The sequence below is a fragment of the Cervus canadensis genome, chromosome 11 (assembly GCF_019320065.1).
Source record: "Cervus canadensis isolate Bull #8, Minnesota chromosome 11, ASM1932006v1, whole genome shotgun sequence".
Lineage (NCBI taxonomy): Eukaryota > Metazoa > Chordata > Mammalia > Artiodactyla > Cervidae > Cervus > Cervus canadensis.
The window spans coordinates 13805215-13828711 of record NC_057396.1 but is presented as its reverse complement, the minus strand read 5'-3'; the positions used below and the strand labels follow the sequence as shown (position 1 = coordinate 13828711).

Genomic DNA, 23497 nt, shown 5'->3' with positions numbered 1-23497 from the left:
AAATATCACATGAAATATTACTATACACACAGTAAGATGGCCAGAAAACTACAAAGACTGGGAATTCCAAGTGCTCACAAAGATGCAGAATAACTGGAACTCCCATAAACTGCCGGGAGGAGTAAAATGGTCCAAACACTTTGGAAAATAATTGTTCTTTTCCAAGAGAAAAACATGTCCACAGAAAGACTTGTACATATTCACAGTAGCTTTATTCAGTGTTGTTTAGTTACTAGGTTGGGCCCAACTCTTTGCAACCCCTTTGTCGCTCACTAGGCTCCTCTGTCCATGAGATTTCACAGGCAAGGATACCCCTATCTATTTGCCAAGAAGTTATGGGACTGGATGCCATGATCTTAGTTTTCTGAATGTTGAATTTTAAGCCAACATTTTCACTCTCCTCTTTCACTTTTATCAAGAGCCTCTTTAGTTCTTCATTGCTTTCTGCCATAAGGGTAGTGTCATCTGCATATCTGAGGTTATTGATATTTTTCCTGGCAATCTTGATTCCAGCTTGTGCTTCATCCAGCCTGGCATTTCACATGATGCACTCTGCATGTAAGTTAAATAAGCAGGGTGATAATATACAGCCTTGACGTACTCCTTTCCTGATTGGAACCAGTCTGTTGTTCCATGTCTGGTTCTAACTGGTGCTTCTTGACCTGCATACAGGTTTCTCAGGAGGCTGGTAAGGTGGTCTGGTATTCCCATCTTTTAAAGAATTTTCCAGTTTGTTGTGATCCACACAGTCAAAGGCTTTAGTGTAGTCAATGAAGTCGAAATAGCTGTTTTTCTGGAACTCTCTTGCTTTTTCTATGATCCAACGTAAGTTGGCAATTTGATCTCTGGTTCCTCTGCCTTTTCTGAAACCAGCCTGAACATTTGGAAGTTCTTGGTTCATGTACTGCTGAAACCTAGCTTGGAGAATTTTCAGCATTACTTTGCTAGCGGAGTCAGATGAGTGCAAATGTGCAGTAGTTTGAACATTCTTTGGCATTGCCTTTCTTTGGGATTGGAATGAAAACTGACCTTTTCCAGTCCCGTGGCCACTGCCAAGTTTTCCAGATTTGCTGGCATATTAGTTATATTAGCCACAAACTAAAAAACAACCCAAATGACTCTGAACAGATAAAATAGACAACAAATCATGGTATATGAATATACTGTAATATAGCAAAAAAGAGAAGAGTAATACTGATAGATGCAATCACTTGAGTTGCAAAAACATAATGTCAAGCCAAAGAATCACAACATAAAAAAGATCATATTACAGTTGACCCTTGAATAGTATGGGGGTTAGAGGTGCCTACCCTCTGTGCAGTGGAAAACCAACATGTAACTTTACAGTGGGCCATCCATATCTACGGGTCCACATCTGCAGATTCAACCAACCAACTGTGGATTATGTAGTACTATAGCACATATTTCTCAAAACAGATGCACATATAAATGGACCTGTACAGTCCAAACTCATGTTGTTCAAGGATTAACCATATATGAATATTCATGCTGCTGCTATGTTATGCTTAGTTGCTCAGTCGTGTCTGACTCTTTGTGACCCCACAGACTGTAGCCCATCAGGCTCCTCTGTCCATGGGGTTCTGCAGGCAAGGATACTAGAATGGGTTGCCATGCCCTCCTCAGGGGATCTTTCCAACCCAGGGATCAAACCCAGGTCTCCCACATTGCAGGCAGATTCTTTACTAGCTGAGCTACCAGGGAAGCCCAACAATACTGGGGTGGGTAGCCTATCCCTTCTCTAGGGGATCTTCCCGACCCAGGAATTGAACCAGGGTCTCCTGCATTGCAGGCGGATTCTTTACCACCTGAGCTATCAGGGAAGCCCATGTGAATATTTATATGAAATCCCAACACAGGGAAAACAAATCTATAGTGGGATAAAGCAGACCTATGGCTGCCCAGAGAGGAGGAGGAGGAGGGAGGGTGAGGAGCAATTGATTGCAAAGAGCCATGAGGAACTTTATGGGGAATGGAAATGCTCTATACCTTAACTGACAGGGCTAAACAGATACAAGAATTAAATAGTACACTTAATAGAGGATTATTTTATTATATATAAATTATACCTCAGTAAAAATGATTTTAAAAGCTAAAAGAAAAAAAAAAATCAAGAGACTGTGACAGTCAAGATATTCGTTCTAGTCGCACATGGATCTTGAAGGGTTCCCAGCAATTCATTTGCTTCTATTACTACCTAAGCAAAGTTGTTTCAAATCTACACAATTTCCTCAATCCCTATATCCTACTTCTACTTTCAAGCTGTCTTTTCACATGATGATCTTACCTTCTACTTCACAAAGGAAACAGAGAACATCAAGCAGAAATACCATCAATAATCTGTCGCCCTTATTTATCTGCTACTTCCTCTTCACTTATCTGTATTTGTGTACATCTTTACTACTTCCCTGCTAACTCAGAAGACAAAGTGCTCCTACTTCTCAGCTAAGCTTACCCCATCCTCTGAAACTTTGCTCACCCAAATGTAGCATTCTCCTCATAATATTCAAGCCTCTCTCCCTAAAAACATTTTCTCAAGACCTCCCAACCAACCTGATTTCCCAAACTATTCTTCTTTCTTTCCCTTCATGTCAGTATAAATTTTCCTTTTCTTCTTCAGTCAACCTCAATGTGATGTGGGCACTGAGCATTCATTCAAATTACTTTCTTTAAGATATATGTTACACAACTTTAAAGGCAGCATAAATGTATATGCTATATGCAGCAACAAAAACACTTACATATCAGAAAACAACAATAACAAGAAAACAAAGAATAGGACAGTGAGTCTCTGATAAAGGGAAGCAAGTCCCCTTAATCAAATGGCATAAATGATTAGTCACCCTGACACACATATCCCCATGGGATGGGGATTCTTAACAGCTGTGATACTTGGGTAAATTCCTGAGAGTTTTATAAACTCCACTGAAATAAACTTTATATATAAATTTCTCATTGAAGAGAAGATCAATTTTATCAGATTCTTATTGAAGTCAGCAACTCAATCCCACAATTGTAGAAATAATACCCCTATTTTGCTTTCCCTTTAAGATTTTCCAACTCCCTCTGTCCTGAGCTATAGTCAAAACAATTTTATTTTCTATATAATATTCCTAACATTACAAAACATGCTGGACACTTGATAAAACTATCCAGCTGTATTTCTCACTGTGAATGAAGATGCTGCGTTCTCACATAGCAGTAAAGAACAATACCACATAGGAACCTGGAACGTTAGGTCCATGAATCAAGGTAAATTGGATGTGATCAAGAAGGGGATAGGAAGAGTGAACATCAACATCTTAGGAATCAGTGAACTAAAATGGATAGGGATGGGAAAATTAAATTCAGGTGACCATTGTATCTACTACTGTGGGCAAGAATTCCTTACAAGAAATGGAGTCAAAAAAGCCCTCAGAGTCAAAAAAAGAATCTGAAATGCAGTACTTGGGTACAATCTCAAAAATGACAGAAATGATCTAAGTTCATTTCCAAGACAAACCATTCAACATCACAGTAATCCAAGTCTATGCCCCAACAACTGATGACGAACCTGAAGCTGACCAGTTCTATGAAGACCTACAACACCTTCTAAAACTAACACCAAAAAAAAAAAGAGATGTCCTTTTCATCACAGAGGATTGGAATGCAAAAGTATCAAATCAACAGACACCCAGAGTAACAGGCAAGTTTGGCCTTGGAGTAAAAAATGAAGCAGGGCAAAGGCTAACAGTTTTCTCAAGAGAACACGATGGTCATACCAAACCCTTTTCCAACAACCCAAGACACAATTCTGCACATGGAGATCACCAGATGATCAACACCTAAAGCAGATTGATATATTCTTAGCAGTTGAAGTTGGAGAAGTCATCAAAAGTCAGGCAGCAAAAACAGGACCTGGAGCTGACTGTGGCTCTGAGCTCCTCATTGCAAAATTCAGGCTTAAATTGAAGAAGGTAGAGAAAACCATTAGACCATTCAGGTATGACCTAAATCAAATCCCTTATGATTATACAGTGGATGTGACAAATAGATTTAAAGGATTAGATCTGGTAAAGAGTGCCTAAAGAACTATGGATGGAGGTTTATACCACTGTACAGGAGGCAGTGACTAAAACCATCCCAAAGAAAACAAATACACAAAAGCAAAGTGGGTATCTGAGGAAGCTTTACAAATAGCTTAAGAAAGAAAAGAAGGGAAAGGCAAGGGACAAAGGGAAAGATACACCTAACCAAATGCAGAGCTCCAGAGAATAGCAAGGAGACATAAAGCCTTCCTAAATGAACAATGCAAAGAAACAGAAGAAAACAATCAAATGGGAAAGACTAGAAATCTCTTCAAGAAAACTGGAGATAGCAAGGGACATGTCATGCAAGAATGGACATAATAAAGGACAGGAACAGTCAAGATCTAACAGAAGCAGAAGAAATTAAGAAGAGGTGCCAATACACAGAACAACTGCACAAAAAAGGGTCTTAATGACCCACATAAGCACGACGGTGTGATCACTCACCTAGAACCCAACATCCTGGAGCAAGAAGTCGAGTAGGCCTTAGGAGGCATTACCACAAACAAAGATAGTGGAGATAACGGAATTCCAGCTGAGCTACTTCAAATGATAAAAAACTATACTGAAAAGGTATTGCACTCAACATGTCAGCAACGCTGGAAAACTCAGTAGTAGCCACAGGACTGAAAAAGGTCAGTTTTCATTCCAATCCCAAATAAGAGCAATGCCAAAGAATGTTCAAATTACCATATAATTGCACTCATTTCACATGCTATCAAAATTATGCTCAAAATCCTTCAAACCAGGCTTTAGTAGTATATGAACTGAGAACTTCTAGATATACAAGCTGCATTTAGAAAAGGAAGAGGAACCAGAGATCAAATTGCCAACATTTGCTGGATTGTAGAAAAAGTAAGGGAATTCCAAAAAAACATCTGCTTCATTGACTATACTAAAGTCTTTGAATATGTGGATCACAACAAACTGTGGAAAATTCTTAAAGAGATGGGAATACCAAACCATCTTACCTGTCTCCTGAGAAACCTGTATGGGGGTCAAGAAGCAACAGTCAAAACCAGACATGGAACAATGGACTGGTTCAAAATTGGGAAAGGAGTCCAACAAGGTTGTATATTGTCACCCTGTTTATTTAACTTAAATGCAGAGTACCTCATGTGAAATGCCAGACTGGATGAATCACAAGCTGGGATCAAGGCTACTTGGGAGCAATATTAACAACCTCAGATATGCAGATGATACCACTTCAATGGCAGAAAGTAAAGGGGATCTAAAGAGTCTCCTGATGAGGGTGAAAGAGGACAGTGAAAAAACTGGCTTGAAACTCAACATGAAAAAAACTGTAGCATCCGGTCCCATCACTTCATGGCAAATAGAAGGGTAAAAACTAGTAGCAGTGACAGAATTTATTTTCTTGGGCTCCAAAATCACTGCAGATGGTGACTGTAGCCATGAAATTAAAAGACGTTTGTTCCTTGGCAGGAAAGCTATGACAAATCTCAAAAGTATATTAAAAAGCAGAGATATCACTTTGCTGACAAAGGTCCGTACAGTCAAAGCAGTGGTTTTCCCAGTAGTCACGTCCAGATACGAGAGCTGGACCATAAAGAAGGCTAAACACCAAAGAACTGCTGCTTTCAAATTGCAGTGCTAGAGAAGATTCTTGACAGTCCCTTGGACTGCAAGGAGATCAAACCAGCCAATCCTAAAGGAAATTAACCCTGAACTGGAAGGACTGTTGCTGAAGCTGAAGCTCCAATACTTCCGCCACCTGATTCAAAGAGTCAACTCACTGGAAAAGAACTTGATGCTGGGAAAGACTGAAGGCAAAAGGAGAAAGGGGCAGCACAGGATGAGAGAGTTAGATTGCATCAACAACTCAATGGATATGAATGTGAGCAAACTCCAGGACACAGTGGAGGACACAGTCTGGTGTGCTATAGTCCATGGAGTCGCAAAGAGTTGGACACGACTTAGCGACGAAACAACAACAACATTCTTATATAAAACAAGCTTTCGTGAGCCAATTATCATCTCAGGGCATACTGCTGAAAATTTAATTTCTGAAACTACAAGAGGGCCAGACTGGCCCTCTTATGAAGACTCAACTGACAGTATAATCCTCTGAAGATCTTACCTAGGAGTCCAATTATCACTAAATACCTCCAACTCATCTCGTTAAGCACCACGTACTTTTCTGTTCCTGAAAATAACCATGAGGGTTTGCCTTGCTTTCCTTTCTTTTGTGGCTCCGGTCATCCAAAACCTGGCTAGACACACAACAGATCCAGCATTCTCTTCCTTTCTGTCCCAAAGATAAATATACAAATACAACCCATTTTAAACACTTAACTGTTAATGTCTATGAAAAACAAACTGAGGTAACAAACTGAAAAGTCTTGGTACTCTTTCCCTTCTTTTATGGTACTATTTTTACTCCCCTTTCACTCTTTCCTGTTTCTCCTAATTTTCCAACTGCTTCTACTTAAAATCCGTTACGTGCTGTCTGGCTTCTCAGTGTTGGTATTCTTCCTTCTTTTCAATTTCCCAAGACAATTCATCCATTCTAATGGCTTTAAACAGCAATGATCCTCCAACCACATCTCCATCCTCTAGCCCTTATCTCTAACCTAAGATCCATATTTCTACCATTTCCTGTACACTTCCAAGTAGACGACGCCCAAGCATTTTCTTGGGAGTATATCTTAACTAGCAATATTCCCTAAGTTCTCACATATATTTTAGGCCCCCATATGTTGTTCCTTTGGACACAATATTCTCAAGCAGCTTCTCTGGTTGGTTTTAGTGCATACTTACTGAGGAGCTGTCAGTTGACTCATTTTTCTCACACTTTTGTTTCTTGCTTTTTTTTTTCTTCTCTTTCTTTACTTTTTTTGAATGCTTGCCTTTTTTCTTCTTTTTCTTCACACAGTCTTCCTATAAATAATCATTTTGCAGAGGCAAGAATTTAGTTTTAGCTTACTTTAAAAGTAAGTGTTTTGAGGAAAAGATCTATGTCCTAAAACACTTTAAATCTTTCATGAAAGGAGACAAGGAATATGATTAAATAAATAGCTTCTTCTAAAAAATTTTAACATGCTTCTATAATATACGCACTACTAATAAACCAAATAGCTAAAATTTCTTGGAAGAATATAAGGGAAGTTTTAATTTATTTGTACATATATTGACACACAGATATAATCAAACATATATATGAAAACACAGTATGTATCTCCTTCAATGGGTCCAAAAGAATTTATAGATTACTAACCACATAAAATCTAACAAGACAGCATAAATTGTGGGAAGAGAAAGCGAGAATTGAGACATCCCCCTTAAAAAAAAAAAAAACATCACATTAAGCTTAAAACACTTAACATTTTAGATCCATAAACTTGCCACAAGTGGACTGGAAACTTGGATCTGAGCTTTCTACCAGCCAACTCAACTAACACAATCTTTCCAATATCATGTTCAAAATATTAATATATACTACTCTAGCCAGAGAGACAAATATTCAGTACTGTCAACTATGTGATATTCATTCTATAACTTGTAAAAAAGTTTATAAAGTTGCTCCTCCAGTATTAACTTGAATAAGTGCCAAAAAAAAAAAAAAAAAGCTTACACCAAGTAAGCCTGCTAGTATTCACCTGTGAGATTTGTTCAACTCTCTTAATCACATCAGGTAGCATCCATGTTTCCTCACCCCGAAGTCGTTTAAGTTCTTTACGCCTTTCTTCCTTTTCAAAATTGGCTTTGGCCTAAAACAGTGAAAAAAGAAAAATTAACAACAGATCCACCTACTTCTCACCAAAAAAGCAAAATAGAAACTTGCCCCACTTTCATGTAAAGCTCACCACAAATTTGCTTCTATCAAAGTGTGTGTGCCACCAAGGAAACTAGATCTGAAAGAGACACGTGCACCCCGGTGTTCATCGCAGCACTGTTTACAATTGCCAGGACATGGAAGCAACCTAGATGCCCTTCAGCAGACGAATGGATAAGGAAGCTATGGTACATATACACAATGGAATATTACTCAGCCATTAAAAAGAATTCATTTGAATCAGTTCTAATGAGATGGATGAAACTGAAGCCCATTATACAGAGTGAAGTAAGCCAGAAAGATAAAGACCAATACAGTATACTAACGCATATATATGGAATTTAAAAGGATGGTAATGATAACCCAATATGCAAAACAGAAAAAGAGACACAGATGTACAGAACAGACTTTTAGACTCTGTGGGAGAAGGCTAGGGTGGGATGTTCTGAGAGAATAGCATTGAAACAAGTATACTATCAAGGGTGAAACAGACCACCAGCCCAGGTTGGATGCATGAGACAAGTGCTCAGGGTTGGTGCACTGGGAAAACCCAGAGGGATGGGATGGGGAGGGAGGTGGGAGGAGGGATCGGGATGGGGAACACATGTAAATCCATGGCTGATTCATGTCAATGTATGGCAAAAAGTACTACAATATTGTAAAGTAATTAGCCTCCAACTAATAAAAATAAATGAAAAAAAAAAAAAAAAAACCAAAGTGTGTGTGCATGCATACTAAGACACTTCAGTCGTGACAGACTCTTTGCAACCCCATGTAGCTTGTCAGGCTCCTCTGGACAGAGGAGCCTGGTGGACTACAGACCATAGGGTCGCAAACAGTCAGACACGACCGAGTGAGGAAGCACAGCACAGTACAGTGAAATGAGCCACGAATCAAGGACAGAATCTTGGGACCTACTGTAGACCTCTTCCTCTCCCCTAAGCTCCCTACCTCAGAAATGACTTGACTCTCTTTTCCCTTCGCTATCCCACTGATAGTGCCTGATACTTCTGTAACTGTTAGGAGACTGACCCCCATACCTTCAATCTGCAATGTCCATAACCATCTACCCACACCCTCAAAGTGCTTCAAAAAGAATCACCTTTCTAAAAACAAATGATCATATTGATAATTTTTTATCATTCAAAAACAGTCAAACTAAGTAACAGCTTCCTAAGAAGTTGTTCCTGCCTTTTCATTCTCTCCCCAAATTGCAAAGCTAGGATTGGTCCTTCTCAAAACTCTGTACATAGCTATACTATAAAATTTATCATAGCTTACAAACCCACTCTGTCCAAAAACTGCCTCAAATATCAGAGACAAGGATGAAGGATATTTATTATACACATACATTCAGTTCAGTTCAGTTGCTCAGTCGTGTCTGACTCTTTGCGACCCCATGAATCGCAGCACGCCAGGCCTCCCTATCCATCACCAACTCCTGGAGTTTACTCAAACCCATGTCCATCGAGTCGGTGATGCCATCCAGCCATCTCATCCTCTGTCGTCCCCTTCTCCTCCTGCCCCCAATCCCTCCCAGCATCAAGGTCTTTTCCAATGAGTCAACTCTTCACATCAGGTGGCCAAAGTATTGGAGTTTCAGCTTCAGCATCAGACCTTCCAATGAACACCCAGGACTGATCTCCTTTAGGATGGACTGGTTGGATCTCCTTGCAGTCCAAGGGACTCTCAAGAGTCTTCTCCAACACCACAATTCAAAAGCATCAATTTTTCGGCGCTCAGCTTTCTTCACAGTCCAACTCTCACATCCATACATGACCACTGGAAAAACCATAGCCTTGACAAGACGGACCTTTGTTGGCAAAGTAATGTCTCTGCTTTTTAATATGCTCTCTAGGTTGGTCATAATATTACATATGCTGAAATCAAGGACCACCGACCTTTCACCTCTGTTAGACTTATTGCCGTTTTCTTGCCCTGTAAAATCTGACTGCAGTCATTATACCTTCTCCTTCCTGTCTCCTATATCGGTTCCTTATTTGCATTTAAATGTGTTTTAAACGGTTATAGCTTATAACAAATAAAATCATCATCATCACTTGTTTCACCTTACATTGTTCTCTAACTACAACTTTTCTCCTTCACTGCCACACTTCCTACATCTTGTGAGATAATTCAATAGTACAGTTTACTTGCTCCGTTCCTTGTTTTACCTCTACTCATTTCAATCGTAATGAAAAACACGTTTCTCAACTTTTTTCGAGGGGCTAAATTTTTTAGATCTCTGTCTCAATCGCTGTTTGGTTCAGTACGGGTTTGCAATAAGCCAGATAACTGACACAAGTAACTTAAAAGAAGAATGAAACGATCTAGTCTAACGTGCCTTACACGCGTTCCTGAAAACGGAAAATTTCATTTCAGATATAGCAAGAGGGAGGACTAAGGCTGTAAGAGATACAGGGAAAGTAGTGGGGTCCCTCGAAAGTGCGCAGCACAGGTGATCGGGTGATAGAAATGTCAAGCACGGATGACTTAAACGATAAGGAACGTCAGAGGAAATAAACAAGTTTTCTGGGAAAGAATATGAGCAACTAGAGCCTTCCAGAGCATCTAAGAGACAGAGGACCCCAACAGTGTGCGAACATCCCAAAGGAAAACATCTATCCCCACACAGCTAGATAAGATACTGAGGAACTAAAACAAGAAAGGGTGGGGGGAGGCAGGCGAGCTAGAAGCCTGACTCCCAGAAAGCCTCCACTCTCAATTTTAAGTGGCTCCCAAAGCCACAAAACTGAGGTACCTGGCGCAACACCTCGGCCCTGGCAATTCGAATCTGTTCTTTACGCTCTTCGACGCTACTCGCACTTTCAAATCTACCACCGGCAGCCGCCATAGTTGTTGTCGTAAAGCTAGGAAGCCGGCAGAAAAATCTCGGTTTACGACTGTCGTAATTTAGTAAACAAACTGGGACTTCCGACTGGGGGAAGGAGGGGCTCGGCTCCACCAAAAGAGCATGCGCAAACTGTTGCTTATTATTTCGGTTAATTATCTAACCCATAGGTTTGGAAGTGGAGAAGGAAATAGCAACCCACTCCAGTGTTCTTGCCTGGAGAATCCCAGGGACGGCGGAGCCTGGTGGGCTGCCGTCTATGGGGGTCGCACAGAGTCGGTCACGACTGAAGCGACTTAGCAGCAGCAGCAGCGGTAGGTTTGGAAGAGACAGGAGGTTAAGCCAAGAGGTTACTCTCCTTCGTATATTGGGTTTGCCCTGAACAGGACTTGTGTCAGCGTACATTTATTACGCAGTTTGCACGGGACTGACGGCATGTCACAGCTGTCTCCCCTTAAAACTTCCGCAGTGTGTTTGGCATTCGGGAATGTTAAACGTACATGTTGCAAAGATTTCTATCAAGGTGCCCTTATCACCAAAGAGGTTTCCCAGTGCTGGAGGAATGGACTAAAGGCAGGCTGGCCAGAAAGACAGTGCAAACTAGCAGGAGAGAAAACTTGCTTTGAAGAGTCAGCATTTTGCTTTGGTGGATTTTTTTTTAAAGCCATATGAAGAAGTCATGTAAATTTTGCATTGCTCTTCATAATTTATACGTGTTTAACGTGTAACATTTTTTCTGACCTCATATTGTTTGTTCATACTGTCTCAGTAACAAATGAAAAAAAAAGGAGGAATGAGTTTTTTTCTTTGCCTTTCCTGAGGATAAAGAATATAGAATAGCGAGCAGGTCTGAATATTCCTAGTTTTGTTTTTTCGTTTTTGTTCACTTTAATAGCGCCTAACTCTGAATGTCTGTAACTAAATTTGCTCTTCTGCCCCCTAACTCTGCAAGAGCTACACTTCACACCTATTTTCTTTTGACTCTGTGTTAAATACATCCACTATCTGGTGTGAAGAAGGGGGCATCAAAGGATGAGAAGGCTGGATGGCATCACTGATACAATGGACATGAACTTGGGCACGGGAGATGATGAGGGACAGGGAGTCCTGGCATGCTGCAGTCCACGGTGTCGCAGAGAGTAGGACATGACTGGGTGACTGAACAACAACATCTGGTGTTATAACACCCTTATAACACCCTTCCTCTTATAGTTGCATATCAGAAAGAAGCCTGCAAAGCCACCCAACTGCCAGAATCAATTGCTGGGTTAGTAACACCAGCCTATGGCTGAAACAATGCAAGGAGAAGAAATCTAGATTCTAACACCGTTTCCTTCAGGATGGACTGGTTGGATATCCTTGAAGTCCAAGGGACTCTCAAGAGTCTTCTCCAACACCACAGTTCAAAAGCATCAATTCTTTGGTGCTCAGCTTTCTTTATAGGCCAATTCTCACATCCATACTTGACAACTGGAAAAACTATAGCTTTGACTAGACAGACCTTTGTTGGCAAAGTAATGTCTCTGCTTTTTAATATGCTGTCTAGGTTGGTCATAGCTTTTCTTCCAAGGAGCAAGCATCTTTTAATTTCATGGCTGCAGTCACCATCTGCAGTGACTTTGGAACTCAAAAAAATAAAATCTCTCATTGTTTTCCCATCTATTTGCCATGAAGTGTTGGGACTGGATGCCATGATCTTAGTTTTCTGAATGTTGAGTTTGAAGCCAACTTTCTCCTCTTTCACTTTCATCGAGAGGCTCTATAGTTCTTTGATTTCTGCCATAACGGTGGTGTCATCTGCACCAAAGAGGCAGCTGGGGAAAGTCAATAGATAATATTTTGGTGAAAGAGAGTTCAGTGCAATCAAGTTCTTTACAAGAAGTTTTCTGCTAGTCACAAGGATCTGATGTCATCAAGTGTTTTAGTGCTTTTCTAGATATGAGAAGATGCAAGGATTAGGATCATGAAATCAGTTCCTAAAAATATCTAACTATCTAAAGACTGGATGCAGGTGGAAAAGGGGATAACAGAGGTTGAGATGGTTGGATGGCATCACCAACTTAATGGACATGAGTTTGAGCAAGCTCTGGGAGATGTGAAGGACAGGGAAGGCTGGCGTGCTGCAGTCCATGGGGGGTCACAGAGTCATAACTGAGTGACTGAACAACAACAATGTAAAGACCTGTCCCACCAGATTCCCTGGAGCGCAGAGTGACTCATTCCACCCTGAACTCCCTCTAAAGATGTTGAAGGTCAACAGCTGCAGCAGCACAGGGTTCGATCTCTGCAGAGGCAGATGGTTAATGCCCTTGTTGTTCAGTCAGAGGCAGTGCTCTTGGCTAGTGCCAATTTGTAGTTGACAGGTAAGCACCAACTTGTAGTCAACAACATAAACTATATTGAGGTATGTCGACTAAAAAGTTATTCACAACCTAAAAGCCGAGAGTTACGTTTTATTGAAAGGAAGCTTTTAGGATTTCAAGGCTAGGAGGCAGTATCTCAAGTAACCCTGAAAAACTGCTCTGAGGATACAAGGGGAGTAATCAGGATATACAGAAGTTTTGCAACAAATGGTACATAGTCTGAACATCAAAAGATGATTAGTTAAAGAAAACCAGATTTGTCAAGGAATTTAGCACTTTTCTATGTATGGAAAGATGCAAAATTCTGGGCTCTTGAAATCATTTCTTTGATATGCATCTCAGCTATCTCGTGCCAGTATCTTGTGTTTCTGTATCCTGAGTTTCCTCAGGGTTCACCATGGGGAGCAGCCATAGTCTAATGGTGGCTAGATGGCAAGTATTCTTTCCTTTCTAGAGATTCCCTCAGGATTCAGCAGCTCACCATACATTGTGGCAGCAACGTCTGATGACTTCAACCTCCTTTGTTTACTGATATGGCAAGTAACATTCCGTTTAACAGGTAATTATGCTTTCTTTTCAAGTTTCATAGAACCAAATTTGTGTTTGCAGGAAACTTTCCAAGGAGTTTCTACTTCACCTATCTGTGAAAATCTTTTTTTTTTTTTCTTTCTCCACCCCCTCCCCTTACTTTTTGCTTTGTATTGGGATGTAGCCAATTAACAATGTTGTGATAGCTTCAGGTGAAGAGCCAAGGGACTCAGATGTACATATTCATGTATCCATTCTTCCTCAAACTCCCCTCCCATCCAGGCTGCCACATAACAGTGAGCATCAGAAGGGCCTTGTTGGTTACTCATTTTTTTGTCTTCTTCTGTTTGACTTTTTAATGTTTATTTATTTTTAAGTGAAGGATAATTGCTTACCATACTGTGTTGGTTTCTGCCATGCATCAACATGAACCAGCCACAGGTATACACGTGTCCCCTCCTTCCTAAACCTCCCTCCCACCTCCCACCCCACCCCACCCCTCTAGGTGGTCACAGAGCATCAGTTTGAGCTCCCTGAGTCATAACAGCAAATTCCCACTGGCTGTTTCACAAATGGTATTGTCTATGTTCCCATGCTCCTCTCTCCATTCGCCCCATCCTCTTCTTCCCCCTCTGTGTCCATGTCTGTCCTCTGTGTCTGCAACTCCATTACTGCCCTGCAAATAGGTTCTTCAGTACCAATTTTCTAGATTGCATTTATATATGTTAATATGCCATATTTGTTTTTCTCTTTCTTCCTTCACTCTGTATAATAGACTCTAGGTTCATCCACCTCATTAGAAGTGACTCAAATGTATTTCTTTTTATGGCTGAGTAATATTCCCTTGTGTATATGTACCACAGCTTCTTTATCCATTCATCTATTGGTGGATATCTAGGTTGCTTCTATGTCCTAGCTATTGTAAATAGTGTTGCAATGAACATTAGGGTACATGTGTCTTTTTTCAGCTCTGGTTTTCTCAGGGTATATACGCAGTAGTGGCATTGCTAGAGCATATGGTCTTTTTATTCCTAGCTTCTTAAGGAACTTCCATACTGCTCTCCATAATGGTGTTACCAAGTCTATGCTCACTCTGCTTGCCGCGGAATAGGTCAATAAATCTGAGTCAAGGTGTTGAAGCAAGGAAGACCATTTTATTTGGAAGGTCAGCTGACCAAGAAGATGGCAGGCTTGTGCCTCAAAGTAACCATCTTGTCAGGGCCTGGAAGCCAGATTCTTTTATGGATCAGAGATGGGGGGAGGTGAGGATACAAATAAAAAGGCCATTTAATTCTTGCAAATATGTCCTAGAATGGCAAGTCTCAGGCAGGAAGATGTGTTAATTTCACTTTCTTATAGCCCTTCACAGGTGGGCAGGGTCAAGCTATCTCCCTGTGAGCCAAACAAAGGCACCCTAATCCAAAAGTCAGGCTGAGGGGGCAGGCAGGGCTCCCTAAGGCAGACCGTTAGGTATGCCTATAATAACAAAAACTCCAAAATAAGAATTGAAGTCACAGAAGTAAATCCAATATGGATTCAAAATTAACCCTTACAGTTACAGTGATTGTATCAATTTGTATTCCCATCAACTATGCAAGAGGGTTCCTTTTTCTCCACATCCTCTCCAACAGTTATTGTTCGTAGATTTTTGATGATGGCCATGGTGTGAGATGATACCTCATTGTAGTTTTGATATGCGTTACTTTAATAATGAGAGATTTTGAGTTTTCACGTGTTTGTTGACATCTGTATGCCTTCTTTGGAGTCTGTTTAGGTCTTCTGCCCATTTTTGTGTAATATTACATTGTACCACATCTTCTTTATCCATTCGTCTGTCATTGGACTTGTAGGTTATTTTTATGTCCTGGCTATTGTAAATAATGCTGCAATGAGTATCCGTGTACATATGTACTTTTAAATTATAGATTCCCTGGGTATATGTCCAGTAATGGGATTGCTAGCTCACATAATAGTTCTATATTTAGTTTTTTAAGGACATGCCATACGGTACTCCTTAATGGCTGTGTCAACTTAAAATTCCACCATCAGTGCAGGAAGGTTCCCTTTTCTCTACACTCTCTCTAACACTTACTGTTTGTAGATTTTTTTGATGATGGCCATTCTGACCAGTGTAAGGTGATACCTTACGGTAGTTTTGATTTGCATTTCTCTAATAATTAGTATCTTTACAATTCTAAGGAAAAATCATTTCCAGTCCAGAATTCTACATCCAGCTGAAATAACTGTGTGTGTGTGTGCGGGCATGCACTCTCAATCATGTTCAACTGTTTGCTACTGTTTGGACTCTAGCCCACCAGGCTCCTCTGGATGTTGAATCTATTTTCATGTGCCTCTTGGTTCATGACTGTCTTCTTTAGAGAGATATCTATTTAGGGCTTCTGCCCATTTTTTGTTTTCGTTTTTGTTTTTTTAATTGAGCTGCGTGTGTTGTTTGTATATTTTGAAGAGTAATCCTTTGTCAGTTGCTTCATTTGCAAATGTTTTCTCCCATTCTGAAAGTTGACTTTTCATCTTGATTATGGTTTCCTTTGATGTGGAAAAGTTTTTAAGTTTAATTAGGTTCCATTTGTTTTGTCTTTTTCATTACTCTGGTGTTGGGTCAAAAAAGACTTGACTTTGACTTTATGTCAAAGACCATTCTACCATTGTTTTCCTTTAAGAGTTTTATAGTGTCTGATCTTAAAGTGAGGTCTTTATTCTATTTTGAGTTTAAATTTTGTATGGTGTTAGGTAGTGTTCTAATTTCATTCTTTTACATGTCGCTGTCTAGTTTTCCCAGCATGATTTATTAAAAAGGCTATCTTCTGACCAGTTTGAAGTGATATCTCATTACAGTTTTGATTTGCATTTCTCTAATAATGAACAGTGTTGACCACCTTTTCATGTGTTTATTAGCCATCTGTATGTGTTTTTTGGAGAAATGTCTGTTTAGGTCTTCTGCCCACTTTTTTATTGTGTTGTTTGTTCTTCTGCTATTGAGTTACATAAGCTGCCTGTATATTTTAGAGTGTTCTGCCTGTGTTTTCCTCCAAGAGTTTGATAGTTTCTGGTCTTACATTTAGGTCTTTAATCCATTTTGAGTTTATCTTTGTGTGTGGTGTTAGGAAGCGTTCTAATTTCATTCTTTTACATGTAACTGTCCCAGCACCACTTATCCAAGAGACTATCTTTGTCACATTGTATATTCTTGCCTCCATCAAAAAAGAAGGTACCATAGTTGTGTGGGTTTATTTCTAGGCTCTCTATCTTGTTCCGTTGGCCTATATTTCTGTTATAGCACCAGTTCCATACTGTCTTGATGACTGTAGCTTTGTAGTATGTTATCTCACAGCAGTCAGAATGGCCATCATCAAAAAATCTACAAACAATAAATTCTGGAGAGGGTGTGGAGAAAAAGGAACCCTCTTGCACTGTTAGTGGAAATGTAAATTGATACAGCCACTATGGAAGACAGTACAAAGATTCCTTAACAAACTATGAATAAAACTACCATATGACCCAACAATCCCACTTCTAGGCATATACCCTGACAAAACTGGGAAGTTTTGAAGCAGAAATAGCCCTTCAGAGATCTCTTAAATTGAGGCAAGGGGGAAGAGTTTTTGAAACCCATCTCAATCAATAATTGAGTGCCAATTGTCCATAGAGAAGGGTCATGACATTGAGTGAAGCAACTTCTGGGAAAGGGCTCAGCTATGAGCCCTGTGAGGTAACACTCCCAACTGGAGGAATGAATGCCTTAATTCTATAGGGGTCTCTAGATTTCATTAGAGCTTATAGTCTTATTGGGGCTTCCCTGGTGAGTCAGTGGTAAAGAATATGCCTGAAATGCAGGAGACCTGGGTTTAATCCATGGGTTGGGAAGACCCCCTGGAGAAGGAAATGGCTACCCACTCCAGTATTCTTGTCTGGAGAATCCCAAAGACAGAGGATCCTGCCAGGCTATGGTCTATGGGGTCACAAAGAGTTGGACACAACTGAGCAAATAACACTAGTGCCTATATTCTTATTATTAACGAGATATTGAAAGGCCTTAGATCTGTTTCAAATATGATCTGAGAACATCTGTTCACAGTCATCTCTTCACTTCAATGTGGTACACACCCCAGCACCTATTATGTACAGATACTTTGCTTAGTGTCATAAAAAAAATTGAAAATAATTTAGATTCAGGTCCTGTATCAAGAGGTAGATATGGAGATGATAATGACCTAATTACCAAGCAAGGCTGAAAATGGCATTTCTAATAAGAGGGATAAATGCATGTCCTGGGAATTCAGAGATGAGAGAAGTTCTTTCCATTTTAGAAATGAAAAACTTGCTTGAGACTATCCACACTTGAAAGTGAGTGAAATTTGGACATGTCAAGATGAGTGGGATTAAGAGGGGTATTCCAAGATGAAGGAATAGTGAGATCATAATGAGTGAGAATAAACAACTTTCATTTGATTGAAGAATAGAAATAACGAAGGGAGGTAGTAAAACTCCATGTCAAAGGGAGTTTGAGGAAATTTTGCTGAGAGTTTCAAAGGCCCAGAATTAGTTCCATAAGCAACAGTGACCTATTGACAATTTGAACTAGAGAATGATGTACCAAAAGTTTTATTTCAGGAAGGTTAATCTGGATTAGAGGGAAAGCTGCTGCCGCTGCTAAGTCACTTCAGTCGTGTCCAACTCTGTGCGACCCCATAGATGGCAGCCCAACAGGCTCCGCCGTCCCTGGGATTCTCCAGGCAAGAACACTGGAGTGGGTTGCCATTTCCTTCTCCAATGCATGAAAGTGAAAAGTGAAAGTGAAGTCGCTTAGTCATGTCCAACTCTTCATGACCCCATGGACTGCAGCCTGCCAGGCTCCTCCATCCATGGGATTTTCCAGGCAAGAGTAGAGGAAAAGCTAGACCCCCAAATAACTGTCATCTGCCTCAAGGGGGGAAAAAACACCACAAGTATCTTTGTCAGGCTTGTATGATGTACCAGTCCCTTTTTTTTCCCATTTCAGTCCTGTATTTTAACCTCTCAAATAGGCATTCTGTTTATTCAAACTACTTTTCCCAGTGATTAGGCTGATCATACCCTATTTTCACGAAGATGAGTTCAAGATAGAGTTCACTCATTCTAGCCCAAGATCTAATAAGGATCAAGGACAAAACCTAGGCCTCAAGAATATCCAGTGGGGATAAAATTACCTTCACATGGAAATAGAGGGTTAGGAGAAGAATGAATGAAGAAGACATAGGTTAGAGTGCCCCATACTTATGAGAGCAAACAAATTTACCATATTTTTCAAAAAGGAAATCAACTGTCATTATGATTTTATTAATTATGTAACAGAAAAATTCATGATAGACCAAAGCAAAACAATAAAAAGTCACTCTAGCCTAATTTAGTGATGATGACACTTTAGTTTCTATGTGGAGTGGTTAGAAATGCAGGCTCTGGAGTTTGATCTTGGCTCTGCAATTTACAATCTATATCACTTGCCCAAATTGCTGGATACCTGTGTGCCTTATTTTTCATTTACAAACTATATCTATATTGTAAAGATTTAATGGAAAAATTCCTTACAAGAACCTGACACAAAGTAGATATCCAATAAACATTAATGATCCTCATTATCATCACAATCATCTTGCTAATTTGTGTCACAAATTTTTGTCATGTAGATATATTTTCATAGCTTTGTATCATTTGGTATGTGCATTTCTTACTATCATTCTGTTATTCAGTATCAATGTCTTAGTCAACTTAGTTTCCTTTCTTGATAACTTAGACCATTTAAAAATAACATACAAATAAAACTACCTCTTTTTTAACTCTGAAAATCCCTCAATAGCTATACTTTTTTTAAAAATTAAGTTATTTATTTTAATTGGAGGCTAATTACTTTACAATATTGTAATGTTTTTTGCCATACATTGACATGAATCAGCCATGGGTGTACATGTGTCCCCCATCCTGAACCCCCTTCCCACCCCCCTCCCCATCCCATCCCTCAGGGTCATCACAGTGCACCAGCCCCAAGTGCCTTGTCTCATGCATTAAACCTGGACTGGTCATCTGTTTCACATATGGCAATACACATGTTTCAGTGCTATTCTCTCAAATTATTGCACCCTCACCTTCTCCCACAGAGTCCAAAAGTCTGTTCTTAATATCTATGTTGCTTTTGCAGTCTCACATATAAGATCATCATTACCATCCTTCTAAATTCCACATATATGTGTTGGTATACTGTATTGGTGTTTTTCTTTCTGACTTACTTCACTCTGTTTAATGGGCTCCAGTTTCATCCACTTCATTAGAACTGATTCAAATGCATTCTTTTTAATAGCTCAGTAATATTTCATTGTGTATTTGTACCACAACTTTCTTATCCATTCATCTGCTGATGGACATCTAGGTTGCTTCCTTGTCCTGGCTATTGTAAACAGTGCTGCGATGAACACTGGGGTACATGGGTCTCTTTCAATTCTGGTCTCCTTGGTGTGTATGCCCAGCAATGGGATTGCTGGGTTGTATGGCAGTTCTATTTCCATTTTTTAAAGGAATCTCCACACTGTTCTCCATAGTGGCTGTACTAGTTTGCATTACCACCAGCAGTGTAAGAGGGTTGCCTTTTCTCTGCACCCTCTCCAGCATTTATTGTTTGTAGACTTTTTGATAACAGCCATTCTACCTGGCATGACATGGTACCTCATTATGGTTTTGATTTGCATTTATCTGATAATAAGTGATGTTGAGCATCCCTTCATGTGTTTGTTAGTCATCTGTATGTCTTCTTTGGAGAAATGTCTGTTTAGTTCTTTGGACCATTTTTTGATTGGGTCGTTTATTTTTCTGGAATTGAGCTGCATGAGCTACTTGTGTATTTCTGAGATTAATTCTTTGTCCGTTGCTTTGTTTGCTATTATTTTATCCCATTCTGAAGGCTGCCTTTTCACCTTGCTTATAGTTTCCTTTGTTGTGCAAAATCTTTTAAGTTTAATTAGGTCCCATTTGTTTATTTTTGCTTTTATTTCCATTACTCTGGGAGGTGGGTCATAGAGGATCCTGCTGTGATTTATGTCGGAGAGTGTTTTACCTATGTTTTCCTCTAGGAGTTTTATAGGTTCTGGTCTTATGTTTAGATCTTTAATCCATTTTGAGTTTGTTTTTTGTATGGTGTTAGAAAGTGTTCTAGTTTCATTCTTTTACAAGTGGTTAACCAGTTTTCCCAGCACCACTTGTTAAAGAGAATGTCATTTCTCCATTGTATATTCTTACCTCCTTTGTCAAAGATAAGGTATCCATAGGTGTGTAGACTTATCTCTGGACTTTCTATTTTGTTCCATTGATCTACATTTCTGTCTTTGTGCCAGTACCATACTGTCTTGATGACTGTAGCATTGTAGTATAGTCTGAAGTCAGGCAGGTTGGTTCCTCCAGTTCCATTCTTCTTTCTCAAGATTGCTTTGGCTATTCGAGGTTTTCTGTATTTCCACACAAATTGTGAAATTATTTGTTACAGTTCTGTGAAAAATACCATTGGTAGCTTGATAGGGATTGCATTGAATCTATAGATTGCTTTGGGTAGTATATTCATTTTCACTATATTGATTCTTCCTATCCGTGAACATGGTATATTTCTCCATCTATTTGTGTCCTCTTTGATTTCTTTCATCAGTGTTTTATAGTTTTCTATATATAGGTCTTTTGTTTCTTTAGATAGATTTATCCTAAGTGTTTTATTCTTTTTTTGCAATGGGATTGTTTCCTTTATTTCTCTTTCTGTTTTCTTATTGTTAGTGCATAGGAATGCAAGGGATTTCTGTGTATTAATTTTATATACTGCAACTTTGCTATATTCATTGGTTAGCTCTAGTAATTTTCTGGTGATGTCTTTAGGGTTTTCTATGTAGACATCATGTCACCTGCAAACAGTGAGTTTTACTTCTTCTTTTCCAATTTGGATTCCTTTTATTCCTTTTTCTTCTATGATTGCTGTGGCTGAAACTTGCAAAACTATGTTGAATAGTAGTGGTGAGAGTAGGCACCCTTATCTTGTTCCTGACTTTAGGGAAAATGCTTTCTATTTTCCACCATTGAGGATAATGTTTGCTGTGGGTTTATCATAAATGGCTTTTATTATGTTGAGGTTTATTCCTTCTATGCCTACTTTCTGGAGGGTTTTTATCATAAATGGATGTTGAATTTTATCAAAGGCTTTCTCTGCATCTATTGAGATAATCATATGGTTTTTATCTTTCAATTTGTTAATGTGGTGTATCACATTGATTTGTGAATATTCAAGAATCCTTGCATCCCTGGGATAAAGTCCACTTGATCATGATGTATGATCTTTTTAATATGTTGTTGGATTCTGTTTGGTAGAACTTTGCTGAGGGTTTTTGCATCTATGTTCATCAGTGATATTGGCCTGTAGTTTTCTTTTGTTGTGGCATCTTTGTCTGGTTTTGGTATTAGGGTGCTGGTGGCCTCATAGAATAAGTTTGGCAGTTTACCTTCCTCTGCAATTTTCTGGAAGAGTTTGAGTAGGATAGGTGTTAGCTCTTCTCTACATTTTTGGTAAAATTCACCTGGGAAGCTTTTGCTTGTTGGAAGATTTTTCACTACAGTTTCGATTTCTGTGTTTGTGATGGGTCTGTTAAGATTTTCTATTTTTCCTGGTTCAGTTTTGTAAGATTATACTTTTCTAAGAATTTGTCCATTTCTTTCAAGTTGTCCATTTTATTGGCATATAGTTGCTGATAGTAGTCTCTTATGACCCTTTGTATTTCTGTGTTGTCTGTTGTGATTTCTCTATTTTTATTTCTAATTTTGTTGATTTGATTCTTCTCCCTTTTTTTCTTGATGAGTCTGGCTAATGGTTTGTCTATTTTGTTTATCTTCTCAAAGTACCAGCTTTTAGTTTTGTTGATTTTTGCTATAGTCTCCTTTGTTTCTCTTTCATTTACTTCTGCCCTAATTTTTCTGTTTTCTTTCCTTCTATTAACCCTAGGGTTCTTCATTTCTTCTTTTTCTAGTTGCTTTAGGTGTAAAGTTAGGTTATTTATTGAATTTTTCTCTTGTTTCTTGAGGTAAGCTTGTATTGCTATGAACCTTCCCCTTAGTACTGCTTTTACTGAATCTCATAGGTTTGGGGTTGTCATGTTTTCATTTTCATTTCTGTGCATATTTTGATTTCTTTTTTTACTTCTTCTGTGATTTGTTGGTTATTCAGAAGTGTGTTGTTTAGCCTCCATATGTTTGTATTTTTAATAGTAGCTATCCTTTTTTAGCATCTTCTTTCCATCTTTTGCTACCCCATCCCCTTCCACCTTCCTTTCCTACACTTTGTTCAGAATAAATAGAACAGATTAGGCAGATATCATCAACTTTGGGTCCCCAAAAGATCTGTATGTGAACCAACACACTGACAGCACTCAGGCCAACAAAACCCCTCCCATACATAATATATACATTATGTAGGACCTCAATAACATTCTATTGAGTGCAATTTCCTTATGTATAGCATTCTTTTTTTTTTTTTAAGAAGACATAACGTGGCTTTAATAATTTCAGTGATTTTAATGCTTATTTTTGAGAGCAAAGCCAAATAATGTTTATTCACCTACAAGATCTTAATACAATAAAAGACCAGTTAAAAGCTTTTACTGTGATTCAATACCCATGCACTTTTGAATATTAAATTATGAAATGAAAAACTTCCAACACATTAATGGAATGAAATGAAAGAGACGTTTCAAATGATTCATCAGCAAAAATGTCCTTTCTGTTATAAAATGACTTTTCCAGGAACACAACAAAACTTTTGTTACTAGGACAAATAAATAAGGATCTTTAGACTTGTCCTGCA

General features: G+C 39.1%; 1 protein-coding gene across 3 annotated transcripts in view; it reads right to left on the bottom strand.

The window, feature by feature from the left end:
- Window positions 1-10761, bottom strand: part of CWF19L2 (CWF19 like cell cycle control factor 2) — a 154806-nt gene extending 144045 nt beyond the window's left edge. For all 3 annotated transcript variants that reach the window (XM_043481561.1, XM_043481564.1, XM_043481562.1), the window contains exons 1-3: window positions 10640-10761; window positions 7703-7813; window positions 6864-6983 (exon numbers count right to left, since the gene is read on the bottom strand). In XM_043481561.1, the coding sequence (XP_043337496.1) occupies window positions 6864-6983; window positions 7703-7813; window positions 10640-10732 (324 nt within the window). In that variant the 5' untranslated portion in view covers window positions 10733-10761. The remainder of the gene's footprint in view (window positions 1-6863; window positions 6984-7702; window positions 7814-10639) is intronic.
- Window positions 10762-23497: the final 12736 nt, after the last annotated feature.